Here is a 21,885-nt window from a genome sequence, read left to right on the forward strand (position 1 = left end):
CCAGTTTGGTATAGGTTGTTATGGGTTTAAACAGTTTGGTTATTAACGGTTATAAACTATGGGTCCAAACCCTTTTTTTTCTTCGAGAAAACGCATTGAGATGCATGCGTTTCTTTGTATTGAAAAGGTAGAGTTTATATTACAATCCTCCTAGGAGGGGCAATGCTGGGAATGGAAAAGCCTATGTCTAGTGTACATACCAGGTCTGGGGTAGATGACACGGAGACCGGCCGCTCCTGCCTTGGTCCAGAGGGACGCTTCTTCTTTGATCTTCGCGACCAGGTCGTTCATCGAGGGTTGGGTGCCCTCAAACACACAACTGTTGCGGTGTTTCCATATCATCCATGGGGTCAGCAGGGTCACGGAGGCGAAGCCTTTGCGCATGGGCTGCGGCATACTCCGCTTGGCGCGATGCCACCAGGCAAGAAGGGAAATCTCATGGCTGGGGGCGGTGCACGGCAAGCGGAGCCAGGCGATGATGCTTTGCCAGACCTGCCTGGAGAAGGGGCAGCGGAGGAGCAAGTGGTCCATTGTCTCGGGGTCCTGGCAGCACAGAATGCAAGGGTTGTGGTGCCGTAGCCCGCGACGAGCTAGGCGGTCGGAGGTCCAGCATCTATCCTGGTCAGCGAGCCAGTGGAAGAAACGCACCCGGGGTGGAGCCCAACTCTTCCATATGAGCTTCCAGGAGGCGCCGGGGATGGATCCCTGGAAGGTAATCTTGTAGCAGGACTTAGCGGAGTATGAACCATTCGTAGTCCACTTCCAGGAGAGCTGGTCGGGCGTGTTGAGCAGGATGGTGTGCTCGATGACGTTCCAGAGGCGGATGTACTGGCCAATCTCGTGGACACCGAGAGTGCCCTCGATGTCACGAGCCCAGGCGTTGGCATTGAGCCCCTCCGCAACCGTCCGCGCCTTTCTCCTGCGCATGGGGATGCAGGCGAGGAGCCGCAGTGCTATCTCGCCAACAGATCGGCCGCCGATCCAGCGATCGTCCCAGAAGAGGGCCAAGAGGCCGTTCTCCAGGGACATCGTGGTGCAGGCGAAGAACAGGGCGCGTTCGTCCGCCGAGAACTGCAGGTCGAGCCCACTCCAAGCTCTGTTCCGGTCGGTGTGGCTGAGCCAAAGCCACCGCAGGCGGAGAGCCAACCCGGTGCGCTCGAGGTCTGGGATGCCAAGGCCTCCAAGCTCGATGGGGCGGCAAGTGCGCCGCCAGTTTACGTGGCAGTTACCCCCATTGGCAGCCTCACGGCCAGCCCACAGGAAGCCGCGCTCGATCTTCTCCAGTTGCTTGATGGTCTTCTTGGGCGGTGCAAAAACGAGCAGTTGGTGAATGGGGACTGCGCAGAGGACGGATTTCACCATCACGAGGCGCCCAACCTTGTTCATGAGCCACGCCTTCCAGGACGGCAGTTGGCCCCTCACCTTGTCCACCAGATCGCCGGATCGTGAGTGGGATTCCCAAGTAGGTGACCAGGAGCTCGGCGATGGGACAGCCGAGCAGCTGCACTGCCGCGGTTGCCGCCTCCTCGTCGCAGCGAATGAGTGTCGCTGTGCTCTTGGCGAAGTTGACGTGAAGTCTGGAGGCGCGGCCGAAGAGGCACAGGATGCCCTTGACAGCGGTGATCTTGTCCGGCGATGGATGGCAGAACAGCACGACGTCGTCAGCGTACAACGAGATCGCCAGTACCGTGTGCCGCGGGTGGAGGCGCTGTAGGAGACCCAGCGAGGTGGCCCGGTTGACGAGCCGGCCGAGCACGTCGACGGCAAGGACGAAGAGCTGCGGGGACAGCGGGTCGCCCTGTCGGAATCCTCGACGATGCCAAATCAGGGGGCCCGGGTCGCCATTGAGCAGCACCCGGGTGCTCGCCGAAGATAGCAGGATGGCCATCCATGCTCGGAAGCGGGTGCCAAAACCGTATCGGTGCAACACCTCGAAGACAAAAGGCCAGGAGATCGAGTCGAATGCTTTGGTCAGGTCCAGCTTGAGGAGGGCGCGTGGGGCTTTGAGCTGGTGGAGTAGCTGCGCCGATTGCTTGACGAGGACGAAGTTGTCGTGGAGGCTGCGCCCAGGGATGAATGCGTTTTGGTTCGGGCTGACGAGGCGATCCAGCTCTGGGCCAAGGCGGAGGGAGAGCACTTTGGCGAACACCTTGGCGACGAGATGGATGAGGCTGATCGGCCTGTAATCCCTGAAGGTGGCGGCATCGGCACGCTTGGGGAGCAAGGTGAGCAGCGCCTGGTTGAGGCGGTCGAAACCTCGGTCGCGCATGTCGTACAGCTGCTGAAGACGTCCACCAGGTCTTGCCACACCGTGGGCCAGCAAGCGCGCAGGAACTCTGTAGTGAAGCCGTCGGGGCCCGGCGCCTTGTGCGCGGGGAGTCGTTGAATAGCGTGCCAGATTTCCTCGGCGGCGACGGCTCCTCGAGGGCGAGGAGGCCGTCGGCGGGCTCGATAAGCTCGTCAAGGTGGAGCGAGCACTCGCGGTCGACGGCGCTGCTAAGTAGGCCATCAAAGTGTGTGTAGGCTGCGTCCGCCATGTCGTCCTGGCTAGAAATCGCGTGACCGTCGATGCTGATGTTGTAGATCCTGTTCTTCTGCCTGCGGTAGGTGCTCTGGCGGTGGAAGGAGGTGTTGGCGTCACCGTCCTTCAACGAGGTAATCCGCGCTCGTTGGCGGGCAATGGTGCGCTCGAGCGAGGCAAGCCCGAGGTAGGATACCTTCAACTGGGAGCGTAGCCAGCGCTCGTCGGGGGTGAGGGCCCGGTCCTCTTGCGCCTTGTCGAAACGGGAGATCAGCTCCCGCGCGATTGCGAGCTTGAGGCGGCCACCACCGACCGAGCGGGCGCTCTAGCTAGTAAGCGCGCGGGCGGTGGCCTGGAGGCGTAGCATCATGCGCTTGAAGGGATCGTAATGAGTGACGGAGCCCCAAGCCATGGTCACCACGTCCTGGAAGCCATCCAGGCGGAGCCAGAACTGCTCGAAGTGGAATCGTCGGTGAGCGCGAGGCAAGGGGCAGCAATCCAGCAGTAGAGGGCTATGGTCAGAGACGACGGACGCGAGGCAGCGGAGGCGGCACTCCCCATGTAGCTCTTCCTAGTCTGTGGTGCACAGGACGCGGTCGAGGCGCATGAGCGTCGGCGGCGATTGCTCGTTTGACCACGTGTACTGGCGGCCGTTGAGGTATACTTCTTTGAGCGCGAGGTCGTCAATCAGGCGGCGAAACTTGCCCATCATGCGGCGGTTGAGGTTGCGGTTGTTCTTATCCTCCTCGTGATAGATCAGGTTGAAGTCTCCGCATAGCATCCAAGGTCCAGGGCAGGCAGCTCGCACGTCGCGAAGCTCCTGCAGGAAGGCAATCTTCGCCGCGTCGGCCTAGGGCCCGTATACCACAGTAAGCCACCAGGGGGGGCGCCAGGCATGGTAACTCTGGCTGAGAGCGAGTTCGTGGCAAACGACTGATTGGAGAGGGCGACGGACCGGCTCTTCCAAGCCAAGAGTATGCCACCGCGGGTGTCGACTGTCGGCAGATAGACGTATTCGTCGAACTCGGAGCCAAGCGTCTCAAGGACGGTCGACGAGCAAATGAACTCCATCTTTGTTTCTTGAATGCAAACAATGGATGCCTCGGTGGTACAGATCAGCGAGCGAATGGCCGAACGACGAGCGCGTGCGTTCATGCCGCGGGCGTTCCAGATTACAATTTTGAGGTCGTAATTCATGAGAACATGTTCGACAGGTGCTGCACACAGCGATTAGACCGCGATGGGGTCGCGGTCGGCGCCGTTCCCTAGAGGGGAGGCAGCTCGCGCTCAACCAGCGCTGCGATGACAGCGAGCACAGGCCGGGGGATGGGCATGGCGAAGATGCCGTCGTAGGCCCGCATATCGGCAGCGGTGGTCTGCTGGTTTATGCCTAAGATGCCGAGGGTGCGGAGGACCTGCACCTGCGCCCGACGCTCAGCCGTGGGAGGAGCAACGGTCTTGGAGGTCGAGGAGGACACGGATCGGCCCCGTCGCGGAGAGAAGTTCAGTGCTGGCCGGCGTAGGCGCTTTCCTGGGGTGGGGAGGACAACACTGATGTGCTTAGTGGCGGCCGAGAGGAACTCTCCCAATGTCCACGTCTCGGTGGGTCGCCGATGGCGCGGTCGCATCATGGTGATTGACGGGGAAACGAAACGGCCCGCGGGGGAAGCCAGAGGACTGATTGGCGCATCTGCAGTGCTGATTGGCGCGTTTGCAGGGGGTGGGGTAGCCGGGGGGCTGATAGGCGCATCTGCAAGGGGTGGGGTGGCCACGGTAGTGGTGGGCGCATCCGCATCAGGCGAGGAAGTGGGGACGGGGCTGGCAGGGTCCGCCGTCATCGGGCCCTCCATCGACCGGGCCAGGGTCTCGTCATCCACGTGGGGATCAGCTTCGACAGGGATCACTGCGTCCAAAGAGAGGGACCCCACAAAAAGCGGCTGATCTGGTTGGGTAGATGGGGTTGGAGTAGCGCGAAGCGGTGTCCCGATGCCCTCCACGACCGCGTCGGGCGACTGCGGGATCGAATCCATGCTGGGGCCCGCGCCAAAGTTGGGGACCTGCGAGCGATCCTGAGCCACGGGTGTGGGCGCCCCCTCTGCGGCTTCTGATCCTGTCGGCCTGGGGATCAGAGGCAGAACATGTTTGACTGCTTTGCCCTGCACTTTTTCAAGGGGCTGACGAGGGCGACGGGTACCGCAGGCCCCGCGTAGGCCAGGCCATGGCCGGATGATGCGGAACGGGCGGAGCGCCGCCGGCTGTGTGACCGTACGTCGCACTTCACATGTCGAGGTCCAGCCAGCAACCACGGCGATGCCGTCAGCGCGCTGCGGGCGCGGGTTGCGCGGCCAGGGGAGGTCGTCCATCTGCATGCCGTCGGCGCGACGAGCAGGGGTGGAGCCGGTGCGACGCCTCTTGCGACCACAGTGGTGTTGGCGGGCGCGCCTGGCAGGGTCGTCGTCGCGGCGCCCTTGGTTATCGTCCTGGCCGTCGTCGGGATCGACCGCTGGGGCGTGGCTGCTCGGCGCAGGGGCATCGAGCTCGGCACGGGCGAGCGTGATGAACACCGGGTACGTGAGGGTGGAGATGGCAGGGGCGTCCGACTGGTGGCGCGAGGGATGCGACTCGACGATCTCCAAGGTGGCGTGGCGGTGGATGCGGGCCGGGTCGGCGGTGCGGGCGGAGAGCCGGAACGTGGCGAGGTCGGCGCGGGAGCGCGTGCTCGGGTGCAGCCTCTCGATCCAGCAGCTGCTGCCCAGGATGTGCTCCGTCGTGGAGAGATGCCAAGCCTGGGCGGGGATCCCGCGGAGCTCGAGCTCGACGCGGTAGTCCAACCTGCCGAGCTAGCATGCGCGAGCTTACACCATGGGCGCAGCGAGAGGGAGAAGTGAGGGCCGGAGATGAAGTGGTCGCCGGTGAGGCGGTGCTTGAGCTCGCGGGAGGCGAGGACGATGAGGAAGTCCTCCGGGTGGTGGAGGTGCATGGAGAAGTCGCCGGGGTGCAGGGCGAGGGAAGTGTGCAGCAGCTCGGCCACCTCTTTCGCGTAGACGACGGGTCGCGTCCCAGTGATGGTGGCCACCATGGCCCGGCGCAAGACGCCCTCCGTCTCCTCGATCTCGACGGAGCGGGCGAGGATGACCCGCACTGGAGCGGACGGGACATTGGTGCGTTCCTGGGCCTCCATGGGGGGCAGCAGCGGGGGTGTGCGGAACGCCACGGGGCGTGGCGTCGCCGGCGGCGCGGTCCTCGCCGTAGGCGCGCGCGGGGAGTGGGCGCGAGTGCTGGGGCGGCGGCGGTCTGGGCATTCCCAGGACTCATGGCCAGACACGAGGCAGCGGCGGCAGCGGACATCTCCGGTGCAGTCGCGCACCCTGTGGCGTGAGTCCAGGCAGCGGAAGCAGAGGCCCGCCGCCTCCTCGGCCGAAGGGCTACGGGGACAAGGCGGAGCGGGGCCCGGCGCAGCGGCACGCCGGGGACGGCGGCGTCGGTCCCGGCGTCAAGGGAGCTCGAACCCCTCTTGATCGACCGCGGCTCTAGCGCGCTCCACCTGGTGCATCTCCGAACGTGGCCCTAGGCGAGCCGTGGCCGGCACCCGGCACACACCAGCCGCAGGGGGGGCGGATGGGTCGGCGCGGGGCGGCGTAGCAGCCTGCTGGCGCGCCGTCGGAACCGGGGAGCGCGCGGAGGACGAGCCGTCGAGGGAGACCTGCCTGCGGCGCGCGTGGCTGGAGGAGCTCGCCTCGCTGGAGCAGGAGAGGGCCATGGCGAGGGGAGGGTGCCGGCGGAGCTCGACGGCGACGGGAGGAGGCGGGGCAAAGCTAGGCTAGGGGTGGGTGGAGCGGAGAGCGGGGTGGAGTGGAGCCATGGATTTTGCCCTGATCTTTCAAAAACCCGATTTTCCTTCCCAAACCGTTTTTTAGGTATTGGTTATGTGCAATAACCAACGACGACCGAGAATGAGTATCTTTGATCCGCGTGCATGCTGTAATGCACCATGTAATTATGTATTATGGGGAAACACCACATGAAAATCAGAAGTGCTTGCTTGTGTTTTGGCTAAGCAATTTGGTTTTAATACACTTGTCAGTGAGCTTTTCAGCTGTGGGCATTTCTTTTTGTCTCTTGCTGTGTGCTGACTGTATCTCAAGGATAACTTTGTTCCCAAACTGTTGTAGAGATGACGAGATGGCTTCGCTCCGCTCCGCTCCTCTCCTCTCCCCCGCCCTCTGCCCCCACCTTCTAGCCTAGCCGCGCCTCCCCCCCGCCGCCGACGAGCCCGCCGACGCCCTCCCCTCGTCATGGCTCTCTCCTGCTCCAGCGAGGCGAGCTCCTCCGACCATGCGCGCCGCTGGCGGGTCTCCCTCGACGGCTCGTCCCCCGCGCGCTCCTACAGCGACGTCGCCGCCTCCCCGTGCGCCCCGGCTCCGACGACGCGTCTACCGGCTGCCACGCCGCCCCGTGCCGACCCACCCGCCCTCCCGGCGGCTGGTGTGCGTCGGGTGCCGGCCACAACCCGCCTTGGACCGCGCTCGGAGGTGCACCGGGAGATGCGCGCTGGAGCTGCGCCCGAGATCGACCAGGAGGGCTTTGAGCTCCCTCGACGCAAGGACCGCCGCCGCCACTCCCGCCGTGCCGCTGCGCAGGACCCTCCTCGCCCCCGCAGCCCATCGGCCGAGGAGGCAGCGGGTCTCTGCTTCCGCTGCCTGGACTCGCGCCACAGGGTGCGCGACAGCACGGGCGACGTGCGCTGTTGCCGCTGCCTCGTGTCGGGACATGAATCAAGGGAGTGCCCTGGACGCCGCCACTCCGGCGCCCGCGACCACTCCCCGCGTGCACCCGTGACAAGGACCACACCGTCGGTGAGGCCGCGCGCCGTGGTGGCCCGCGCACTACACGCGCCGCCTGCGACTAGGGCCGCGCTGCCGGCGCCGCTGCGCACCTTGGCGACCACCACACCGCCGCTGCCCACCCCCATGGAGGCCCCGGACCGCCCCGAGACCTCGTCCACTCCGGTGCGGGTGATCCTCGCCCGCTCCGTCGAGATGGAGGAAACGGCGGGCGTCCTACGCCGAGCCATGGTGGCAACCATCACCGGGACGCGGCCCGTCGTCTCCGCGGAAGAAGTGTCCGAGCTGCTGTGCGCATCCCTCGACATGCACCCCGACGACTTCTCGGTGCACCTACACCTCCCGGAGGACTTCCTCATCGTCCTCGCCTCCCGCGAGCTCAAGGACCGTCTCGCCGGTGACCACTTCATCTCCGGCCCCCGCTTCTCCCTCTCGCCGCGCCCATGGTGCAAGCTTGCACACGCTGGCTCCGGCAGGTTGACATACCGCGTTGAGCTTGAGCTTCGCGGGATCCCCGCCCACGCCTAGCACCTATCCACGGCGGAGCACATCCTCGGCAGCAGCTGTTGGATCGAGAGGCTTCACCCGAGAACGCGCTCCCACGCTGATCTCGCCACGTTTCGGCTGTCGGCGCGCACCGCGGACCCGGCAAACATTCGCCGCCACGCCATCCTGGAGATCGTCGAGATGCACCCCTCGCGCCACCAGTCGGACGCCCCGGCCATCTCCACCCTCTCGTACCCCGTGTCCGTCACGCTCGCTCGCGCCGAGCTCGACGCACCGGCGCCATGCAGCGCCGCCCCGGTGGATGACCCCGATGGCGGCCGGGGTGGTGACCACGAGCGCCGCGACGACGACCTCGCCAGGCGCGCCCGCCAGCGCCGCCGCGGCCGAAAGAGACGTCGCACCGGCTCCACCCCTGCCGACCGCGCCGACGGCATGCAAATGGACGATCTACCCTGGCGGCGCAACCCGCGCCCGCAGCGTGCCGACAACATCGCCGTGGTGGCTGGCTGGACCCCCGCCAGTGATGCCCGGCGTACGGCCGCGCGCCCTGCGGTGCCCCAGCCGTTCCGCATCATCCACCCATGGCCTGGCCTACGCGGGGCCCGCCGTACCAACCGCCAACATCAACCTCCTGCAAAAGCGTTGGATAAAGCGGTCAAACCGATGCTGCCAGCGATCCCCAGGCCGACAGGATCGGAAGCCGCAGTGGTGGAGCCCACCCTCATGACACCTGCGGGCCAGGATTGCTCGCTAGGCTCCGTCATTGGCCAGGACCCCAGCGCAGATTCGCACCAACGGCTGCACGAGGCGGCCGTGGCGCACGACGAGTCACCACGTCGCGACGCGCCAGCCCCTCCTGCCCAGCCGGTTCCGCCGCTTTTGGTGGGATCCCTAGCTCTGCCGCTGGGCCCCGACGCAGGACTGCCAACCCGACAAGATGACGCTTTCCCTGCCTCCCCTGCATCAGCCCCTGCAGCGGCATGGCCCACCCACGACCAACCTGCGGCACCAACCAGCCCCACGAGGGAGGAAGCGCAGGAAAAGGCGGATGCAGATCGCACCCCGCCTCATGAGGATCTTCTGGATGCTTCCGCTGGGACGTGCATGCATGCTGGTAGCCCCACCACGGCAAAGCCCGTGACCCAGAGTGGCCCAAGCACCAGGCCTACCACGCCGCCTCTGCTGGACAACCCACAGTCCGGCCTCACCAGCGGAAGGCCCACTCTGGGATCCCCTGCACGATTCGCATCGCCCCCCATCACCATGCGCCGCTCCCGCCCGCGCACCGGGCCCATCACGGCTCTGACGCTCGGCGACTTCCTGGCTGCAGCATCCCGACAGCTCTGCGCAGCTTTGCCAACCCCAAGGAAGAGGCAGCGTGGCCGCCCGCCCAGCTTCTCCACCCCTCGCCGCGGGCGTTCTGCATCATCTGTGCCATGCAAGGCTGCCGCCCCCCTACGGCCGAGCGGCGAGCACAAGTCCATATCTTGCGCACACTGGGTATCGTCGGGATCAATCAGAGGATCACCGACGCCGAGATGCAAGCCTACGACGGGCTCTTCGCCACCCCGCTCCCCACCACCGTCCTCGCCGCCATAGCCGCGTTGGTTGATCGTGAGCTCCCCTCCGATCCCTCAATGGCATCGATCACCACGGTGATCGTGGGCAGCCCGATCGAGGCATAGCCGTGCCCTACGGCCTGCCCTCCCGTCGATACTTTGTCCCATGAATTACGGCACCAAGATTATTGTATGGAATGTGCGTGGTCTGAACATGCGCGCCCGCCGCCTCGCCATTAGATCTCTGCTTGTAACCACTACTGCCTCCATCGCTTGCTTTCAAGAAACGAAGATGGAATTGATCTGTTTGTCGATTGTCCTCGAGACCGTAGGCTCGGAATTCGATGACTACGTCTACCTCCCCGCGGTTGGAACCCGGGGCGGCATCCTGCTGGCATGGAAAAGCCGCGAGGTGGTCATCTCTGATCCCTCCTTCACTGCCAATACACTATCTGCTAAAGTTTCCACCACGGCCGGAGCTCGCAGTCCCTGGTGGATCACCGCCGTCTACGGCCCGCAAGACGACGCTGGCAAGATCGCCTTCCTGTAGGAGCTCCATGACGCCCGCACCGAGTGCCCTGGCCCGTGGATGCTATGTGGCGACTTTAACCTCATCTACCGGGACGAAGACAAGAACAATGGCAACGTCAACCGCCGGATGATGGGCCGCTTCCGTCGCGTGCTCAATGACCTGGCGCTCAAAGAGGTTTACCTCAATGGACGCCGCTACACATGGTCGAACGGGCAATCGCCGCTGACCCTTGTTCACCTGGACCGAATCCTATGCACTGTCGACTGGGAGGAGCTCCACGGCGAGTGCCACCTGCGCTGCCTCGCCTCGGTCGTCTCCGACCACAACCCTCTTCTGCTCGACTGCTCCCCGGCTGCGCCAACCCATCGGCGCTTCCGCTTCGAGGACTTCTGGACACGTCTGGATGGCTTCCAGGACACTGTCGCGGAGGCCTGGCTCTCTGTCCACGACGATGATCCCTTTCGACGCCTCATGCTTCGCATGCAAGCCACTGCACGAAAGCTGACGAGCTGGAGCTCCAAAACCGTGGGCAATGTGCGCCTGAAGCTTGTAGTTTCCAGAGAAATCCTCCTCAAGCTCGATACTGCGCAGGAGAGCAGGATGCTTTCCCCGCATGAGGATTGGCTGCGCCGACAGATCAAAGCGTCCTACCTTGGCCTCGCCTCCCTCGAGCGCTCCATCGCCCGCCAGCGCGCACGCATCGCGTTCCTCAAGGACGGCGACGCCAACACATCCTTCTTCCACCGCCAATGCACATACCGGAAGCAGAAGAACCGGATTCACAGCCTCGGCGTGACCAATGGCACAGTCACCAGCCCGAGCGACATGGCAGCAGTGGCCTTTGCGCACTTCGACGACTTGTTTGGCTCCACAGTACACCGAGAGTGCACCCTCGACCTGTCAGACCTCATCACGCCGGCTGACCTGGCTGACCTGGATGCGCCATTCTGCGCGGAAGAGATATGGCAGGCGGTCAAGCGCTTGCTGGGGCGCAAGGCGCCAGGCCCAGATGGTTACACCGCCGAGTTCCTACACGCCTGCTGGCCCACAGTTCGACAGGACTTCCTCGACGTCTTCCAGCAGCTATACGCGCTAAGGGGACGCGGTTTCAGCTCCATGAACCAGGCCCTCCTCACACTGCTTCCCAAGCGCAGACGCTGCTGGCCTCGCCGATAACAGGCCCATAAGCCTGATCCACCTCGTGGCCAAGGTCTTCGCTAAGGCCCCGTCTCTTCACCTCGCCCCCAAGCTCAATGACCTCGTCAGCACAAACCAGAACGCATTCATCCCTGGGCGCAGCTTGCACGACAACTTCGTCCTCGTCCGGCAATCTGCGCGCCTGCTGCACCAGCTCGGAGCCCCGCGCGTGCTCCTGAAACTGGACCTGGCGCGGGCCTTCGACTCGATCAGCCGGGCGTTCCTCTTCGAGGTCCTGCGCCAATAGGGCTTCGGCAACCGCTTCCTGGGCTGGTTAGCGATCCTCCTCTCCACAGCCAACACCAAGGTGCTACTGAATGGCGCGCCCGGCCCTGCAATCTGGCACCGTCGCGGCCTGAGGCAAGGCGACCCCCTGTCGCCCCAACTCTTCGTCCTCGTGATCGACACCCTGGGACGCCTGCTGCACCGCGCCACCGAGCTCGGCATCCTACGGCAACTTCACCCCCGCCGCTCGCTTCCCGTCGTCTCGCTCTACGCCGACGATGTGATCCTCTTCTACCACCCCTCGCACAGCGACATCGAGGCGATAAAGAGCATCCTGCAACTCTTCGGCCGCGCCTCGGGACTCCAGGTCAACTTCCTGAAGAGCACGGCCACGTTGATCCGTTGCGACCCCGCCACAGCCACGCCTGTCGTCGACCTACTGGGGTGCCCCATCGTGGATCTTCCCATCACCTACTTGGGCATCCCGCTGACGCTGCGGCGCCCAACTGCTGCCCAGCTACAGCCCGTCGTCGACAGAACCGCCGGCATGCTCCCGTGCTGGAAGGCACACCTCATGAACAAGGCCGGTCGCCTCGCATTCGTCAAAGCCGTCCTGAGCGCGATCCCCATCCACCAGCTCCTCGTGCTAGCTCCACCGAAGAAGACAATCCAAGCGCCGGTAAAGATCCAGCGAGGATTCCTGTGGGCGGGGCGCGCCAATGCCCAGGGAGGTAACTGCCACGTCAATTGGCAACGCGTTGCGCGGCCAATCTCCTTGGGTGGCCTCGGCGTTCGGGACCTGGAGCGCTCCGGCCTGGCGCTGCGCCTGCGCTGGCTCTGGTTCAGTCGCACGGACAGCACCAGGGCATGGAGCGGCCTCGACCTGCAGTTCTCGACGGAAGAGCGCGACCTCTTCTTCGCCTCCACCACCATGCAGCTCGGCAACGGCCAGCAGGCCCTTTTCTGGGAGGACAGATGGCTCGAGGGGCATGCCATCCGAGAAATCGCACCCCAGCTATATGCATGCATCCCCAAGCACCGCCGCAAGATGCGATCCGTGGCCGATGGGCTGCAGGCTCATAAGTGGGCACGTGATATCCATGGTGTGCTTGGTATCCAAGAGGTTGGGCAATACCTTCAGATATGGCACAAGATCGAACCCACGGCGCTCTCTGCTGAGCCTGATCGCCTGATCTGGAAGTGGACCACTAGCGGCACTTACACCGCGCAATCGGCCTACAAGGCTACTTTCCACGGCTCCATCCCATGCGATGCCTGGAAGCTCACATGGAAGTGCTGGGCGCGGCCGCGGGTCCGCTTCTTCCACTGGCTCGCCCGGCTCGATCGTTGCTGGACGGCAGACAGGCTAGCCAGGAGAGGGCTGCAGCACCACCCACGATGCCTCCTCTGCGACCAAGAACCGGAAACTATGCACCACCTCCTCCTTGCCTGCCCATTCTCCCGACAAGTATGGCATGAAACCCTGGCCTGGCTAAGGATTCCCTGTCGCCCACCGGATGGCGAGGAATCGCTCAATGCTTGGTGGTCCACCGCGAGACGAGCCGCGCCCACGCTTATGCGCAAAGGGCTCGCATCAATGACGCTGCTCGTACCTTGGATGACATGGAAACACAGAAATGCCTGCGTGTTTGACAATGAACAACCCTTGACCACGAGCTTGATTGCGAAGATCAAGGAGGAAGCGACGCTTTGGGCTAGGGCAGGCGCGCTCGGCCTCAAAGCCGCGATCCCACAGACTTGGGGTGTTCACTGATTTTTCTTTTCCTGGCCCTGTAACCACCTCCTAGGAGGATTGTAACATAAACCCTATCTTTTCAATACAATGAAACGCAAAAGTCTTTTGCGTTTTCTCGAAAAAAAACTGTTGTAGATGCACTTATGCCTTTTATATCTCATTTGCTTCTTAACATGTCAATTTGTGCAATCATATGTACATTAAAGCAAATCCATAGTTATGTACTGGGTTTAAACCCACTATTATGTATTGGGTTTAGATTGGTTTGGGTGGAAAAAATAGTGGGTTCAGTTTTGGTTGGGCTGAAAATGACATTGAATGGGTATGGTTCAAGTATGGTTTTAAGAGATAAATGTACGGGTATGGTTGAAGTATGGTTCAAGTATGAAACCATTCTCAGGTTTAATGGCTGGTATTCATGGTTACTCCCCGTTCTAATTGATTTAATCAGAGTTTCACTCTATTTCCTTCATGCCCTTCTAATTTGGATTTTTCTTGTGTGCTCCTCTAGCGAAGGGGAGCCTTGGCACAGCTGTAAAGCTGTTGCCTTGTGACCATGAGGTCATGGGTTCGAGTTCTGGAAACAGCCTCTTGCAGACATATAGAGAAGGCTGCGTACAAAAGACCAAAAGTGGTCAGACCGTCCCCGGTGTTGAGTTTCATGCACTAGAACAATGCACCCAAAAGTCTGACCTGATGAAAAGGTCTAGACAATCCACATACACTTCAACACCCGGACCCTGTGCAACACCTAGCTGCTTTTTTTTGTGTGTGTGTGCTCCTCTAGCAATATGTGAACAAATTTTAATTTCTCTAGCATTCACAGCTCAGCTAAACGCACGGAAAACACAACTCTATAAATACACCCGAAACACACAGAAAGTCAGAAACCAACATCTGACTTAAGCATATATTCTAAGCATTACTATTATTGGCTCACTTTTAGCCTTCTAGCATTGAAGAATACAGTCTGTATCTCTACGGTATTTCTGGTGTGTTCCTGAGTGGTTCTCGATTTTGATGTAATTGCTGTCATCTTGTCCTATTGGCAGGTAGTTCCTCCAACTGCTCATCTAGTAATCTCATCTGCATCTGATTTTCTTTTGAAATGGTTGCTACAATATGAGCATGAGCACCAACAGTGGTCTGCAGCTATCTCTTTGGGACTAATATTCAATTGTTTTCATCCCACGGACAAAAAAAGCAAGCTTCAGGTTATCGATGGACTCTTTGAGGTACATGATTTCGCTCTCCATGATATTTCAACTTTTTTGTACTAGGTTGATTGTTCTTTTCTAAAAAGTACTCTCTCCGTCTTGAATTAGTTGTCTTTGATTTGTCTAGATACGGATGTATTTAAACACGTTTTAGTGTTAGGTACATGTACATCCCTATCTTGACAAATCTAAGACAACTAATTTGGGCAGAGGTAATATATAATTAGATACCAAGAACCATTTTTCTTGATTACTTTCACAGACAAACATTCAATGTTACCAACACACGTGTCACTCGCATGCCTAGCTGCCAGAGATGTTTTTGTGAAAGATTACTTGGCGGTTGCTAGTAGTACCTATAAATATAGCTTCCAGCCAGCTTCACTGTACTGTCAGGAGCTTATAATGCCTTGTTTCATGCAGCAAACAATGCCTAGTATATGTTCATTCTGGCATCTCGTTTTGACATGCTTTATTGGACTATTATTATCTTTCCTACTTATAAAGGTAGGAGTTGGTGGTGAGTTCACATGTGGGACCAACAACCTTCACCAATAAACAAATGCATCCCTACCCACATTGAGAGTAGCAACCTTTCATGAACATAAATAAACAAATGTACTTGTACTCACATGCCGGATCAAAAACAAATAAACAATACACTACTATTCATGAGAGGCTAACACTTAGGCACAAATAACAAATGCAGAATGCGACTCCAACTAAATATAATGTTGTTGTTTTTCTTTTTCTTTCTTTCCCAGCCAAGTTATTTCAGTTTTATATCACAGAACAAGAGAGTGAATAGATTGTAATTCCAAAATGACGATAGACCTTATCCTCCTACCTGATCCACAACTTGTGCAGTTAACTTACCAATGTATATTCCCATATGTTTCAACATTCGAAATATTGTGTCTGTAAAGGACCATGGTCACTTAAGATTCTTCAATGCCTGACGCGTGATCCTTTGTGATATTTTTGATAACCGCGAGCAAATTCCGCATGGCGCCAATGTATTTTGACAATTTCCTAAGCCAGTGACCCAACTCCTCGTATTATATAGTTCCGTAGCAACGCACGGGCATTGTGCTAGTTTGATATAATGAGTATGTACTCCCTTCGATCCAAAATAAGTGTCGTGGTTTTAATTCAAGTTTGAACTAAAATTGAACTAAAACGTGACACTTATTTTGGATCAGAGGGAGTATATGTTATAAGTTTCTCACCATGTATTATGCCCTTTTGCATCCAGGTTATCTCAAATGCTGATAGTTATCTTGTAAAAGGAGCTTGTGGACTGGGATTAGGTTATGCTTGCCAAGGTCTTCTAACCAGAGCAGATAGTACATCTGATTCAGACTTAGAAGCAACTACACAATTCAATGAACGTGCGTCAGTTAAAGAAGTTCTTCACACTGTGACTGCTTCATTAGTTAAACTATGTCCATCCTCATGTCATTCTCTCAAGAAACTAAGTATCTGCGGAACATTCTCCATGGAAGGAATGGAAGAAAATTTAGACAGCTTAGATGATGATCCTTGGGCTATTGCGGGACTTGTTCTTGGTCTGGGAAACTCTGTTGTTGCTCTGTATAGGCTTGGAGCTTATGAAGACGTTATTGAAATCAAGAACATATTGATATCATGGATACCAGATGTTGATTCAAGCTCTGTGCTATTTGATGAAGTAAATTCAGTATCCCTGTGTATGGGCTCTTGCCTTGCTCTGCCATCTGTCATAGCATTTTGCCAGAGAGTGGAGTTACTGAATGATGATTTGGATGCTCTGTTCAATCGCTACACTTCTTTAGCTACTGAACTCCTGAATCTCAAGAAATCTGGAACTGTCTTTCAGAATTTATTGATGGGTATCTGTATCGGTGCTGGATCTTTGCTGTCTGGCATATTGAATGACGGGGTGCATGCCATGAAATTTGCTGATATTAAGAAGTTTCTCGACACTCTTAAATATATATACACCCATCCGTATCCTCCTCTTGTCCATTTGGGAGGCATGTTCGGTGCTGTCAACGCTTTTGGTGCAGGTGCTGGAGACCTCACTGGGATTGGTTGGCAATCAATGAATTCACAGATAAAGCATGAGAAGGTCTCTCCCCTTGCCCGCATGCCTGTTGATTCCAGTAATTCACAGATAAAGCATGAGAAGACCTCATTTGGGAGGCATTTACTTTTCTGTAACACTAAGAGTAATTTTTTTATGGGCACAGGAGTCATCTTTGGTGCGAGGTCCTCTACTTACAAGTCCTGTTGGCGAGACTCTTTCAACGTCAATGGTTCAGGAAATATTTCTTCTTGCCAAGGACGCAGAGGATAATCACATACAGAATTATGCTGCATGGGCTGTATCATTTCTTAGAAGTGGGTGGTTATTAAAGAATCAGAGTCTTAATGATAATGATTCTTCTCAAAGAAATCCCGTTGATTCCAGTCAATCAACAAGTTTTTCTGCTGAAAGCTTAGTGTGGAACTTAAGTCTCTGGCTGAGGGATCTTAACTTTGAAAAGGTTTGATCTCAATCTTTCTTGAAAGAATAACTTGAGCTCTCGAGATCAGGCTTTAATGTTGTACACTTATTAAAGAAAGTATTCTAGAAAAAGAGAGTGCACTTTATTCAACTCGCAGTTTACATAGGCTAAGATGTGCATTGAAAACACAAAAAGCTGGTGATGCCAAATACCCATACATGCATTTTCTTTCTTTTGCATTCCTCTTGATAAACATGCATATCTTACATTAAGTTGTTCTTGTATTTGACGCAAATTTCTGATGACTGCATATGCTCTTCTACGTCCTAGATAGTAGTTTTGGTTATCGGATACTAAATTTCAATCTTGACAGATAATTTGGGTCATGGTGCATGGATATTTTCGTAGTGAAGCAAGTTTACAGTTTGGTGTCATGTGTGAATCCTCTTAGCAACTATTGTTTTGATGGTCATTTTTTATTGACTTACATTATTTTACTATCTACAGCCTGGTGATGTGGTGCCAGTAAATACAATTGCGACAGTTCTGAAATGCCTTACTAAAGCTCCTAGAGTGCCAGCTATAGACTGGGGGGTCATAGTGCGGCGGTGCATGAAAGTTAAGGCACAAATTCCTCATAAGTCAACCAATCATCGAGATCCTACATTATTAAGGGAAGAATGCTTATACTTTTCTCTAGCTCATGCCGATCATGTCAGTCCTCTTCTGCAGTTTTTGGATGATCTGTCAGATTTACCCAGGTTCAGGAGATTAGAAATGAACGTGCAGTCTGTTTTGCTCCAATATTTGTCACACCTAATGAAGCTCTTCTCTGATTCAAGATCTAAGAAACTGTACGACGATTTAGCTGTGTACTTCTGTTCCCACTCATCTTCATACTTGGATTACTCTTCTGAGCAGAGAAGCATGTTAAGAATGTCGTTCTGGAAAGGCATCTGCAAGTGCCTGGTGGAGGTGGTCTCTGAAGAGACTGACAGTTTCTCTTATGTTAAGAAATGCATTGAATGCTTGTTACCTCTTTTGTATCTATGTAACGATGGTCAACCTGAATTCGTGGATGAGTGGTCTGCTGCTATCAAGTGTCTCATTGTTGCTCAGAAAAGCTGGCCGGGTGATATGCTGCAGGTGCTCTTCTAGTTTTCCTTCACAAATAGTTTCACATTAGTTATCTGTTTTAGCGAGCTCCATACTTCCAGGGATGGACATTTGGCTCTCAGGTGCATTTGCACCTGAATTAAAAAAATAAAATTACTCCCGCTGTATCAAAACATAAGATGGTTTTTGACACTATGATAGTTGTCAAAAAAGTCCGAAAATCCTGAAACTTTTTGGCAACAAACATTATCAAGTGGTATACGCGTATAAAAGTTTTGCCAAGGAATACCTGTCAGGGTATTGTGGACAAAAAACACTATATGCAAGTTACTATTCACATTTTTTTGCCGTTGGATTTTTTTTTTTTTTTTGCACAGAAGTTGACAGGAGTTCTTTTGGACAAAACTTCTTTATATGAGCACAAACTAGGGTCAAGTTTGTTCAAAAAAAGTTTGAATCCTTGTTGATCTTTTTGTAATTACTGTTTTTTCCCCATATCTGGTGGATATGCACCCGAGAGCCAATGGGTATTTCCCCAATACTTCCTATGTAATTTCTATTTCACAACTTAACGTTCACCTTTCTTTTCAGGTGCACAGTACCACCGCCTTAAGTGAAGGAGAACATGTTGATGCAGCAAGGAAGATTATCATCAGGGCAAGGTTGTGTTTTGCTGGTTGCGTTTCTGCACTTGAGCTGGGGAACATAAAGACTACCATACTGAGTACAACAGCTGATGGTAACAGCAACTGCATCCCTCAGCTTTGGCTTGTGCTTCAAAACTTCCTGTTTGTCTGTTGCTGGGCCATGCTTATGAGTAGTGTTCAGTCTTTATATTTTCCATTCCTTTTCTCCCGCCCACCCTTCTACCATTGAAGGTAACAAACAAATATTGTTTCAGGCGTCTGGTGGAACGTTCTTGTTGAGGTTGCAGCAGCTGTATACTCTGCTGACAATGGTATAAAGAAGCAGTGGCTTTTGGATGCATTAGACATTAGCTGTGTTACAGCTCATCCCTCCACGGTAAATGTTTACTTGCAATATGTCCTGATAGTGCATCACCCCAAACATGAACATGAATTACTTACCGTCACTCATTGCCTTACGTACCTCTTTGCTCTAATATTTCAGGCACTGCGTTTTGTTGGCCTGCTATGTGGTAGCTGTTGTATCTATATGCCACTTCTCATTGTTAATCCAACAAACGTACTGAGTGATTTGCCCGTCACGCTGCCTTCCTTTCTCTCCAGCAGCATTTGGGATGACCTTAGAAACTCTGTCGCTGATAAGTTATGGTTGTTGACCACTCGCATCTACACATGGGCAGAACAATTGACTCGTGGAGAGGGCCTTCTTTGTCATGATCATATTCATGGAAGTGAAGCTGAGAACGCAACTTTTCTTGCGAACATGCTGCGCTCTACATGCATTGCGGTGGAAGATCACTTGGCTGTAGATAAACAGCTAAAGCTTGCAAACCTGGAGGCACTATGATTTTAAGGACAACTGATTTTCCTTCTAATGATCTGTATGACATAGCATATTTGTCTAGAACACATATTATTGCTGTTTTAACTGATGATGTAGCCATGCCTTTGTTGTATATATAATTTTAGGTTAACAGTCTCCCGATACATTATAAGTGATGGTTTTTAGTGTAAACATAATTTGGTGGAAGATAACCGGAGGTTAAAATTGCTATGTCTTCTGAATTTGATTGCGCTATGCAACAATTTCTTATCGCCAAACAATTTGAAGAGAGTGCTGGAGAAAAAGTAGTCACCAGAGGCCTCAGCCTGAGATTGAAAAGTTTAGTGCATGTTTACCTGGATCTCATTACAGGTAAACCTTATCATATGTCATATGTCTTGTCCTAGAGAGGTTATGTTCCCTATATAGTACTCCCTCTGTCCCAACATTCTTATCTTAGATTTTTCCAAATATGTATCTAGTTATGTTTGTGTTAGATACATCCGTATCTAGACAAATCTTAGACAATAATTTTGGGAAGTAATATTTCTAAACTATGTTTCTCTAAATATGCTGGCATTTGATATGGTTCATGCAGAGAGCCTTTGACTCGAGTCAGAACCTGATGGCGGGTACTCACCTAAGCTTCGTTGAAGATACCTCCATCAGTTTCCAATGCAGTGTGGGTCGCCGGTCATTGTTAGCCCTTTCCACCAGCATCTCAAAGGGTTGTTGTAGGTTAGTCTGAGCTTTCTGGGATATGATCCCACAATCTTCTTGGTGGCTACATTACATCTTTCAGGCTGCAGGTACAGTCTAATCAACTCCTCTTACACTTGAAAAGCAAAGAAAATCTGGTGCTGCTCTATCACTATGCAAATGATCAAATATAAAACTAATAACTAAAAATGATTCTCATTCTTGCTGAAAGACCCCAGCACAAAAGCACCGCATTTGATTCTTAAATCCTCTTTTCCTTTTAAAGTATTGTATTGACTTTTTATTTGATGGAATCTGTCCTAAGAACTTACCAGCGTTTCCAAAAATAGAAAAGGAACTAACCGCAGAAAGGCTAGCAGTAGTACCATCTCTTTTGTATGTCCATTGCATTTAGCCTTTCCCCATGATGGATGTCACTCGTTCACAATTTGCTACTGCTCTGCCTACGACTTTTAAGAATATGTCTCGAGTAGCTTGCAGGATACAGTTAGAAATGGTAATTTTGGAAGGTTGTAACTGTTCCCCGGAAGGTGAATAAAAAAACTATATAGAAATAAAAGATTGAATAGAGAATGTCAAATCTAAAGACAACAGCGAGCTAGCTAGGTGTCACTTTTGCACGTTGGTAGCTTCCATCTAGGCACACAACTCTTGTACGGACGAGCGAGATAAAGGAGCCCCCGGCGGAATCAATATCCCCCCGTTGTTCGTTCCATGGCCGCTAATAAATCGACATGCTAGTGCGCCCCTTCCACCCACCCAAAGGCCTTTGGCAGATCGTCTAGCAGTGCCGTTAAAACCTTCCATTGCTTTCACGCGGATTCTCTTATCTCCATGGATGGATCTCCCTTCCTTTATATATTTGTGATCAGATATGCTGTCAAGTGCATGCAGCCGCGCGGCCACGGCCACGGCCACGGCCTGCAAACAAACGTCTTTGCCTGGATGTTTCCATGAAGGAACCAATTGGATGTCTCAGGAAACCTTTGCTTTGCTTACGCTTTTTCTTGAGTATGATATCCATGGCCATGGGGCTGTACCCGTTAGCAGATTCTGCCAAACAATCTTAATAATTATTATCAAAGTCGTGTCCTTTCGCTATCGCTTTATTTTATCCCCTCGAGTATAACATGAGCCTATCATAGCGCCCGGCCCCAAAGCCAACCAATCACATGGCTGCGAGTCCAATGTATTGCCAGCAGATCGCTGAAAGGTGCAATAATTTATCCTCTTGTGGTGGCTATGAAGGGTTTGTACACTGTGCTATGGTGATTATGCTTTATAGCAAACCAGATACACTACTTCAGCGGGGAACTTACAATCGAAGCACATGCATTATTTTTTACAAAAATCATCAATATATTCTTGGATTTGGTCCAAGTTTAACCTGCTGAAAAAGGATATATATGGACGGACGCATGAAGATGCGTTGGGCCAGTTTATTATAAGCAGCGCAAAAATCAACATTCTTGTGTTTCCCTGCGAGTGATTAAACTGGACAAGGGGTCTTTAAATATATCCTCCTTGATATGCCGGTCACGTAATCAATCTCGACTTGCATGCGATAGGCCAACACAGAAACTGATGGACAGGAACAGCTCTCCGGCTCCACACTCTCACAGGGGGCCAGATGCAGCCAAGGGTAATGCGTATAATTATAATGAAACTGGCGTCAGATGATCATGTCACGGCCGGGGATGATCGGCCCCAATAATCAAAGCGCAGCGGAAAC

The 21,885-nt window shown here is 54.7% G+C and overlaps 1 protein-coding gene across 1 annotated transcript in view; it reads left to right on the forward strand.

Moving 5' to 3' along the window:
* Positions 1-19,664, forward strand: part of LOC123442809 (protein RST1) — a 30,499-nt gene extending 10,835 nt beyond the window's left edge. The window contains exons 18-24 of the mRNA XM_045118957.1: positions 14,194-14,376; positions 15,614-16,468; positions 16,590-16,886; positions 17,355-17,993; positions 18,555-18,702; positions 18,865-18,986; positions 19,095-19,664. Of these exons, the coding sequence (XP_044974892.1) occupies positions 14,194-14,376; positions 15,614-16,468; positions 16,590-16,886; positions 17,355-17,993; positions 18,555-18,702; positions 18,865-18,986; positions 19,095-19,457 (2,607 nt within the window). The 3' untranslated portion in view covers positions 19,458-19,664. The remainder of the gene's footprint in view (positions 1-14,193; positions 14,377-15,613; positions 16,469-16,589; positions 16,887-17,354; positions 17,994-18,554; positions 18,703-18,864; positions 18,987-19,094) is intronic.
* The last annotated feature ends 2,221 nt before the right edge of the window (positions 19,665-21,885 follow it).

The sequence above is a fragment of the Hordeum vulgare genome, chromosome 3H (genome assembly GCF_904849725.1).
Source record: "Hordeum vulgare subsp. vulgare chromosome 3H, MorexV3_pseudomolecules_assembly, whole genome shotgun sequence".
NCBI lineage: Eukaryota > Viridiplantae > Streptophyta > Magnoliopsida > Poales > Poaceae > Hordeum > Hordeum vulgare.